Source organism: Callospermophilus lateralis, unplaced genomic scaffold, assembly GCF_048772815.1.
Source record: "Callospermophilus lateralis isolate mCalLat2 unplaced genomic scaffold, mCalLat2.hap1 Scaffold_181, whole genome shotgun sequence".
Taxonomy (NCBI): Eukaryota; Metazoa; Chordata; class Mammalia; order Rodentia; family Sciuridae; genus Callospermophilus; species Callospermophilus lateralis.
In genome coordinates this window covers 2,291,513-2,301,940 of record NW_027512846.1, presented here as the reverse complement: position 1 = coordinate 2,301,940, position 10,428 = coordinate 2,291,513, and the positions used below count along the sequence as shown (strand labels likewise).

At 45.6% G+C, this 10,428-nt stretch overlaps 1 protein-coding gene across 1 annotated transcript; it reads left to right on the top strand.

The window, feature by feature from the left end:
• Positions 1-4,197: 4,197 nt before the first annotated feature.
• Positions 4,198-7,019, top strand: LOC143640324 (palmitoyltransferase ZDHHC19-like). Its single transcript, XM_077108169.1, has 5 exons — positions 4,198-4,328; positions 4,677-4,798; positions 5,345-5,484; positions 6,243-6,415; positions 6,866-7,019. The coding sequence occupies exons 1-5, from the start codon at positions 4,198-4,200 to the stop codon at positions 7,017-7,019; spliced, it is 720 nt and encodes a 239-aa protein (XP_076964284.1).
• Positions 7,020-10,428: the final 3,409 nt, after the last annotated feature.

Below are 10,428 nucleotides of genomic sequence, written 5' to 3'. Positions count from 1 at the left end.
GTTCTATTTTGCTTCTCCTCCTCCTATTCCAACTCCACGTGTGTTTATCTTTTGCAATTGCCCCGTGGTTCTTAAATTTTCTGTTTCAATTTTTCTTTTCTCTTTGCAATTTTGCCTGAGAAATTTCTTCTGACCTATCTGCAAGTTCACTAATATTCTCCCCAGTCATGTCCAGGGTACTAGTGAGCCCATCAAAGGTGTTAAGCATTCATCTTAGTCATTTTATCTCCAGTCTTTCCTTTTTTTTCTTGTTTACCATTTCCATCATCAGCTTACATTATCTATCTTTTCTTGAATATTCTTGTTCAGCTCTAACCCTCTATAACCCTTAGGATCTCTCATAGTTATTTCAAATCCCTGTCTGATAATTCCCACAGCCTCATCATTTGAGGGTCTCCTTCGAATGCTTGCTTTATGTCCTTTCTTCTTGCTTTTTAGTATGTATACCTTATAATTATTTTTGATTGAAAGCTAGACAGTGTACTGAATAATAGGAACTGAGGTAAATAGGCCATTTATTTGGTGAGATTTTGTGCTCATCTGTCTAGAAGTTCAGTCATGTTTACTGTTTTCTGTTGCCAAAGAGGCCAGAAACTTTCAGATTCCTATAATGTGCTTATTTTCATTTCTTGCCCAGAAAGAATTTGTGTCATCAACTCTTTCATCTCTAATTCTCTAAAGTTGTGCGGAGGCTTTTTGGTATAGTGGCACAGTAGAGAGGAAGGAAGGATTCTGTGGTCTATGATTAGATCATGGTGTTGAGTGAGCCTGTATTGCTGGGGTGTGACTTTCACTGGTGTTTCCTACTTTTCCACCACCACTAGCCCCTTGCAGGAGATAAGAGCCTGGAGTAGGAGAAACGCCTTCCCCCCTTGAGGGACAAGGCTCTGGTGAAATCCTTATACTTGGAGAGTAGGTTTCTGTTCTGGAGAATGGTTGCTCTTTTCACAATGGTTACCTTCATGTCCAGGATCACTATTCTCAAGGGACCTAAATGTGGTCTGCCCTCTGGGATTCACCAATCAGGGCTCCTTTCCATTATTGGCAGCACCCATCTCAGGCACTGATCCCATGCTCCAACTTCATTCCCTTTCTACTCAGCCCCCTGACTGCAACTCCTCCTGGAGTCACTTGCTTGGTGGTTGGTGGCAAGGACTCTGGAGCCAGACCTCATAAGTCCAAATCACAGCTCTACAACTGTCCAGCAGGGAGACCTTGGGTAGCACTTAGCATCTGGTCACTCAATTTCCCTATCTGTAAAACAAGGAATTGTGGGTTAATTCATGTAAACCACATAGAACAGTGGTTGTGCCACAAAGTGCCCTGTGTGCTGAAGACAGACCACGATATATGCTGATGTAGAAGGGGAAAAGGTACACTCATACACTGCTGGTGGGACTGCAAATTGGTGCCACCCAATCTGGAAAGCAGTATGGAGATTCCTTAGAAAACTTGGAATAGAACCACCATTTGACCCAGCTATCCCTCTCTTAGGTCTATACCTAAATGACTTAAAATCAGCATATTACAGGGACACAGTCACATCAATGTTTATAGCAGCTCAATTCACAATTGCTAAACTGTGGAAACAGCCTGGATGCCCGTCAATAGATGAATGGATAGAGAAACTGTGGTATATATATCTAATGGAGTATTACTCAGCATTAAAAGAGAATAAAATTACGACATGTAATGAATGGAGTTAGAGAATATCATGCTAAATCAAGTAAGCCAATCCCAAAAATCCAAAGGCTGAATGTTCTCTCTGATAAGAAAAAATGGAGGAACTTTGATGGGGCAAAGGGGATTCAGAGGCGAGGAGGGGGCATGGGGGTAGGAAAGATGGTGGAATGAGATGGACATCATTACCCTAGGTACATGTATGAATGCACATATGGTGTGAACGCTACATCAGGTACAACCATAGAAATGTAAATTTGTGCTGCAGTTGTGTACAATGAATTAAAATGCATGGTGCTGTCATATATATCTAATGAAAAAATACAAAACAAAAAGAGAAACCCTAAGGCTAGCATGGTCTGCTCCAAAGCTCAATAGACCTGGTAGTTATGATTCTAGTACCACTGCTAACCTTTTTCCATGACCCAATGCATGTCATCTCTTCTTCTTGTGCTACAACAGAAATTGACATAAAACTTGGTGGTAGACTGTGACCCAAACATCACTTCATTCTCAGTAGAAACACAACTGACCAAGAGAAATCTGAAAAAAAATATTCAACATTACTAATCACTAGAGAAATGCAATTAAAATCATAATGGGATACCCTCTCACACCTATTAGAATGGTTATTATCAAAAAGACAAAAGAACCAGTGGCACATGCCTTAATCTCAGGAACTCAGGAGGCTGAGGCAGGAGGATTATAAATTCAAGGTAAACCTCAGCAACTCAGTGAGAGCTGATCTCAAAATAAAAAGTAAAAAGGTCTCCAGATGGCTATCAGGGATAAAGTCCCCCTGGGTTCAACCCCCATCATAAATAAAAGAAAAAGAAAGACAAAAGATTTTAAGTACTGGTCAGGATGTGGAGAAACTAGAATTCTTGTACTATGTTTGGGGGAATGTAAATTAGTACAGTCATTATGGAAATTAGTATGGGAAGTTTCTTTAAAACTTAAAAATAGAGCTCAGTTGGGAGAGTGCTTGCCTTGCATGGACAAGGCCCTGGGTTCAATCCCCAGCACCAAAAAAAAACAAAAACAAAAAACAAAAAACTACCCTATGGTCCAGCCAATCGGTGCATGAATGGATACAGAAAATGTGGTTTAGAAATATAAGGGGATACTCTTTAGTCTTTAAAAAAATATAAGGAAATTCTGTCCTTTATGACAAATGAATGAGGCCAAAGGACGTTTTATTGGGGGAAATAGCCACGCACAGGGCAACAATCACATGATCTCACCTACATGTGGAATCTATAAAAGTTGAACTCATAGAAACAGAGAGCAGAATGGTGACTGCCAGGGGCCCAGGAGTGGCTGGGCTGTGGAGGGGGAAGATGCTGGTCCCAGGAGAACAAATTACACTTAGATGAGAGGGATGAGTTTAAGGGATCTATTGTGCAATATAATGACTACAGTTAATAATAACATACAACAGAATGAGTACAGTTGATAATGTTATCTACACTAAAAATGACTCAAAGAGTAGATTTTAAGGGTCCTCACCACAAATAAGAATATGAAGTAATGTATATGTTAAAAAGCTTGACTCAGACGTTCTTCAATGTAACATTTTTCAAATTATGTTATATGCCATAAATATGTACAAATTATTATTAGTATTGTTATTATCATCATCATCAGGGATTGAACCTAGCATTGTTTAACCATTGAGTCACATCCCCAGCTCATTTTATTTTTGAGAGAGAATTACATCATAAATCCCACCATGGAAGTGAGTAAACTGGGAAGATATTTAATTGGTAGATTTCTACCTCCTTCCCCAAACTGGAGCTCTGTTACAACAAAAAGGAAGAAGTGGAGCTAGGATGAGCAATGAGGACTGTTGACTCCAATTAGCACTGGGCCTGAAAGGGGGATGATCATCACCAAACTTCTCCCCATGCCATCTTCACATAATTTATGGCCTCTGTATTAGCCTGCTTTCTGTTGCTCTAACAAAATACCCGAGAACAGATAATTTATAAGGAGGTAAGTTTTATTTAACTCAGTATCCAAGATTTGGCAGCTCCTGCAAGTGATCTCTGGTGAGGGTGTTCACCAGATTGTGTGTCAGAAAACAGGGAGGGACCAATCTGGCTCTTTTGATAACAACTCCCTCTTACAGGAGCAAATGGGGGCCCATGAGAAGTCCATTACTCCCTTGAGAGGGCATCTTGCAGAGTGACTGAGTTACCTCCCACTAGGCCCACCTCTTTCAGGTTCTACCACCTCATCACTGAGGACCAACCCTCCAGCCTTTGAACCTTTGGGACAAACCACATCATATCATCACAAGCTCCAACAAAGCTACCATCATAAGAGCAGGATGTCCCAGTCTACAACATGTGCGTATGTGGGGGATGGGGAAGGTTGATCTCACAAGTCACTGGAAGCAGCCAGACCCCCCATTCCAGAACCTCTGTGATGTCACTTCTGTTGTCATGGCAGTCTGGGTGCCAACCCAGAAGAGTTCGTTGGTGGCTTCAGTCTGTGAGACTTGGTGGTCTAGCCATGGCCTCTTCACAGAGTATCACGCCCCCAAATGAACCTCCGATCGAATCCTCATGGCTGAAACCAAGCCTGTTTCCAGCTTTTAATGCAATGCTTCTTATTACAATAAGTGGCATCTTCTTCGCCTTTCCGTGAGTCTCCCATGGAAGGTGTCAGTGCCTTAGACACAGAAGAGAAAATAGACAAGGACAGTACAGAGGCAGGGAGGGAAGTGGAGAGAGAGGGTCAGCAGGGGAAGGAGGATATAGAGTTAGAGGGAACCCAATGTGAAAGCACAGAGGTCTGGAGTGCCTGACGCATTTAGGGAACTATGAGAGACTGCTAATGCTGGTGACATTTTGTGGAGTCTCCATGGTCTGTCTCTAACCTGGATATTTAGATCAGTCCTTAAGGCGAGTGAGTCCTACCTCAGGTGAACTAGGCCTTGTGGGGAGCTCTGGGTTTCCCCAGACTAGGACTGAGTCTGGCTCTGGTTTCAGGTGCCGGTGGTTGGCTCAGAATGGGCAGTGGGAATTTGCCGTGGTTTCGGGCCTATTCTTTATACTGTCCTTCTGCAGCCTCATTTTCCTCAACGGGTCAGACCCAGGCATTTTGCACAAAGGTAAGGCCTCAGACCCCTGGAGAAGGAGGTGGTATCCCAAGGGCTGATGCCTATAGGGGTGATTTCAAACATGCTAACCCCCCTCAACCCCACCCCCCGCCCCCGTGGCCTCAGGAGCCCTTCCCTCCATGTCATCATTACTTGGGCCCTGGCACTTCATTTCCCAAGCCACTGAAGTGCGAAAAAACAGAATCCTGGAGGTGTTCCAGCTGCTTTCGAAGCAAGGACTGGGCAGGCTGGCAAGAGAGGCCAGCAGGCCCTTCCAAACCACGCAGTTCACTCCTCCTCCTTCCCATTTTACACACGACTTCAAGCACTGATCACTATTCCAAAAGGGGAGAGCTCTGTATAGAGCTCCTGTGGCTGGACAGCCCTTTCTCTCTGACTGCCGCCCATCTGAGTGGTCAGCTTGCTCAACAGGGACCGGGATTCCCCTGCCCTCCTCCTCCCCACACTTCTTGTTGCCCAATGATGCTATGGGGCGGCCCCAGGCAGTAGAGTGGTGGAAGGGCCTCCTGCCACTGCCCAAATCTCTTCCCCTGCCAGGCTCCTTAGAAGAGGACCCCAACATTCAATACATAGCACGAGTGAACAACACGGCCTTTCGCCTGCAGTGGTGCTCGAAGTGTTCTTTCCATCGTCCACCCCGGACCCACCACTGTCCCTTCTGTAATATCTGTGTGGAGGTAAGTACTCCTCCTTCCTGTCCACTCACCAACCCATCCCAGGGCATCTGGCCAGGACCAGGAACCTCACATCATATGTGGTCCAGGGGTGGGTATGAGATCATCTTCCCACACTGCTACAAGTGGCTCTCAGCCACTCTTGGTCACTTATATATGTTATTGCCTCCAGTTCTGCACTTGTCCTGAGACGCTGGCCTTGCTTGCACAGGTGCTGACATGCAAAGGGCACCATCTGTGCTGAGCCTGGTGGAGTCAAGGGGAGGAAAGGCAGTGACTGTCCCACTAGCTTGCTGATACTAGATACCCATAACTTTAGGCCGGCTGCTGCCCTGTTCTGGGTATTGTTGCCTGTCCACCTCTGGGTGTCCAATTGAGGGTTTCCTGGGTTCCGAGTGCTCTTCTCTCATGTGCACACCTTGCACGGGTTTCCAAGTACAGAAGGCTGGCTGGGCTAGAAATTCTTCTCATCCTTACCCAGTATCTGAAAAAATACAGCTTCACAGCTTTTCTGTATCCTGCTCAAAGTGACACCAGGCAGGTCTTGTCTCTAGAGACCTCACTCATGACAAACGACCTGATGAGCCATGGCGTCCTAACTGTGCTCTATCCATGGACGTGCTGGTTTCACCCTGGAGATGGGAGCTCACGTGCAGGGCCAAGAGCAGGAGGTCTAGGGGCTGGGTTGAGGGGGGGCCTCAAGATTTGGGGGTATTGGGCTAAGCCAAATAGACCCTCAAGGTCTGCCTTCTCTCCCCTAGGACTTTGACCACCACTGCCTGTGGGTAAACAATTGTATAGGTCAAAGAAATTTCCGCGTATTCGTGCTGCTGCTGGTGTCCCTGTGCCTTTATCTGGTTGTTCTTCTGGCTACCAGTGTGCTTTTTCTCATTCGTACAAGACACATGCCCTTGTCGCTGGACTCAGCCATGGCGTATCCACCCAGTCCCAAGGGCCCACACTGGGAAGAGAATGGGTTGTGGGGAGGGACGGACAGCCAAGGGGCAGGACAGCCAAGAGGTGGGGTTAACCGAGGGAGGGCTGATGTTGTGGGCAGGGCTAAAGGGAGAAGCTACTTGGGAGGACCTATGAAGGACAGATTGAAGGCGAGTGGGGTCAGGGAGATGGGCGTGGTAGGATGGACTATGGAGTTAAGAATCTAGGGAGGCCAAGAAGTGGGGTAATGAAGGTTGAAAAGGGTCAAGTGGGAGGCCAGCATGGTGGGGTGAGGTTTCTCTTGGGTGTGCTGGATTAATTGTCCAGTCCAGGGAGGCAAAAGTGGGTGGGCGGGGCCAGCCAGGGCGGGGCTAATGAGGGCTGTCGGTCGTTGGGCGGGGCCAGGAGAGAACAGTTTGTCTGTTCTTCTTAGCTTGTGTATGCACAGCATCGCAGTAGCTGTACCCGTCTTGGTACTCCTGCTGCCTGTCATTCTGCTCCTGATGATACAGGCTGTGTCGGTGAGCAAGGTAAGCGAGTACTGCAATACCAGACGGTGCGGAGGCATCTTGCATCTTTGGGAATCCGGCACTTTCGGCTGATCTTCACTGCCCTTGGTCCTGATGGTGCCTCATGAGTCCTTCCAGACCCACCCCTTAAGATGCAGCTCAGATCTTTCCTCCCCCTGGAGCTCAGTGGTCATTCTTCCTCGTGGGTGCATTGCATGGAGAGCCTGTTATTTGAGGGATGGGTGCATCCTGCGCTTGTGTTGATAAGAACCCTGCGATCAGAATAACACCAGCAGACACCTAGGGAAACGCTTGAGACGGGGGTCGGTCCTGAGTGGTGTAGCAGCCTCCAAGAAACTGAGTTTGGCGAGGCCAGCATTGTAGAGGAGGACGTGCCACTCTTCCTGTCCTAGGTGTGATTTTGCAAAGGTGGAAGACAGGAGGGTGTTGTCTGTGAGAGGCACACCTTTGCAAAAAGGCAGAGAAACCCGAATGTAGGATGTTAAGGAAATGAGGAAGGAACGATTCTAAATCAAACCCAAGGTGCCAGATAATTTATAAGGAGGAGTCAAGATTAAAAAGCCCCTAAAAGTTGAGCGTGAAATTTAGTTTTGATGAAGTGGAAACCTGGGAGCCATGGTGGGATTTAAAAAAAAAAAAAACAACAAAAACTCATTTATTGAGGAATAAATTAAAACTGCCAAATTCACCCTTTTAGTCTAGGATACGGGATTTTGACAACTGGATACTGTCCTGCATTCTCCAGCATGATCAAGTTTAGGCAGTTTCTTTACTCCAGAATATCCTTTCATTCACCTGTTGTTGTCAGTCTCTCTCCCTATGTCCTTCTGGTTTTTCTTTTTTTCCAGGATCACATGTAAATGGAGTCATTGCCTTCTTTTCTCTGGCTTTATTTATTTAGGACAATGTATTTGAGATTCATCCATGTTGTCGCTCATACCAGTATTTTATTTCTTTTATTGCTGTGTAGATGCGTATGGATGCCCTATAGATTGTTTATACATTCATCAAACCAAGGATTTTTTACATTATGTCTAGTTTTTGCCAGTATTTTTGTTTGTTTTATTTTGTTTGTTTCATACTAGAAATTGAACCGGGGGGTGTTTAATCACTGAGGCACATTCCTAGCACCCCTCAAATTATGTATAATTTTTTTTTTTTTTAATTTTGAGACAGGGTCTCACTAAGTTGCCTAGCGCATCACTAAGTTGCTGAGGCTGACTTTGAACTTGCCATCCTCTTGCTTCAGGCTCCCAAGCCTCTGGGATTATAGGTGTGGTCCACTATGCCTAGCTAGTTTGGGGTAGTTATAAATAAAGCTGCCCCAAACATTGATGCACAGGCATGTGAACATAAGTTTTCATTTTTGTTGAATAAATTCTTAAGGGTGGCATTGCTGAGTCATAAGGTAAACACGTGTGGAACTTTGTAGGAAATTGCCAAATTTGTCTTCCAAAACAACTGTAAGGTTTCTAAATTCTACCAGCAATGTTGGGAACTCCAGTTGCTTCACATCCTCACCAACATTTCACACTTTTTTTTTTCAAATATATTTTAGGTATCAGTTGACCTTTTATTTATTTATATGCAGTGCTAAGAATCGAATTCAGTGCCTCACACACACTAGGCAAGCATTGTACCACTGAGCCACAACCCCAGCCCCTCACACTGTCCTTTGTTATTTTGTTTTGACTTTTAATCAAACCTGTCTTATTAAATGAGTCGTAGTATTTCATTAAGGTTCCAGGTTGTGTTTTCCTAATGAGTAATGATGTTGAGCCTATTTTCATGTCTGTTTGGCCTTCATTAGGTCTTTGGTAAAATGTTTACTCCTGGCAGGGCACAGTGGCGCACACCTGTAATCCCAGCAGCTTGGGAGGCTGAGACAGGTGGATTCCGAGTTCAAAGCCAGCCTCAGCAAAGCGTGGCACTAAGCAACTCTGTGAGAACCTGTCTCTAATAAAATACAAAAAAAAATGGACTGGGGATGTGGCTCAGTGGTTGAGTGTCCCTATATTAAATCCGTGGTACCCACTCCCCCCAAAAGCGTTTACTCCAATCTTTTGCCCATTTGAAAAAATGGTTGTTTTCTTATTGAGTTTTAAGAGTTTTCTACATCAGATTCAGATCTAGGTTTTGCACATCTCTTCTTGCAATCTGTGACTTGTCATTCCATTTTCTTCATAGCATCTTCCCAAGAGCAGGAGTCCTTAGTGTTGTTTTTCTAGGACTAGGGGTTGAATCAGGGGTGCTCAACCACTGAGTTCTCCCTCAGCATTTTGTGGCTGTTGTACATTCTACATAGAAAATTGTCATCTGTGAAGAACAGTTTCATTACCTTCTTTCCAATCTGTGTATCTTTATTGCTTTTTCTTTTTAGTGTTGAATAGGAATGATAGGGGTGGGCATCTCTGCCCTGGGATTCCTTTAGTATGGCAATCTCTTGACTAAAGGCTCTTTCAGTAAGACTGGTGGGCAGCATCAGTGGGGGAGGGGACGCTGCAGACCCCGAGACAGTGAACAGACAGAGGAGCCTACCTGCTCATCACCTCCCATCCTTTTAGTCCCCAGCCCACCACTGCCATATTTGGTCCTCATCCCACTTGAGACTCTGTGCTTGGCCCTTATTCATCAGCCCTGTGGTCTGCCTTTTCTTTGAGCTTGACCTTTACTGCTTTGTGTACTGAAGGCCTTCAGCCCAGATTTTCCTGGGCCATGTGATTTTTGACTAGGAAACTATGATGGGGCCTCCCCACTGGCCCTGTCCTCCCAGATAGTGAAATTCAGTTAAGGCATAATTTTAGAAAAAAAAATGAGAGGTGGGGAAATGAAGTGGGAGTGGGGTGGTGACATTGTCTTTGGAGCAATTGAGCAGCACAAGGAAGAGTTTAAAAGGTATCTGAAAGGGGCTGTGGTTGTAGCTCAGTGGCAGAGAACTTGCCTAGCATGTGTGAGGCACTGAGTTTGATCCTCAGCACCCCATACAAATTAAAAAAAAAATAATAAGGTCTATCAACAACTAAAAAATATTTTTTTTAAAAAGGGGGGTGTGTGGAAGGATGAGGTAAGAGGACAGGTGTGGCCAATGGAGACAGAACAAGGATCTTGCACAGGGAGGCACAGGATGATGAGGAGCCCTGAGAAGGCAGGAGAAAGGAGTGCAGTGTCAGCACTGTCTGCGGAGAGCTGCTCACAAGTGGGTCAAGGGAGGTCACTCTTCCTAGGAGCATAGGAAGGCAGGAGGCCCTGGGTCACTCTTGGGCTCCCCTGCCCTTAGAATCTTGCTCCAGGCCTGGGCTGAGCCCTGGCTAAGCTGACTGACTTAGGAGGAGTCACTGGGAGATGGCCTTGCCCAGTCCTGCTGATTCTGAGCTCCTCTTCCCATCCCCATCTCCCTCCAGGGCAAATCACTCCGGAACAACAACCCCTTCGACCAGGGCTGTGCCAACAACTGGTATTTGACCATTTGTATGCCAGTGGG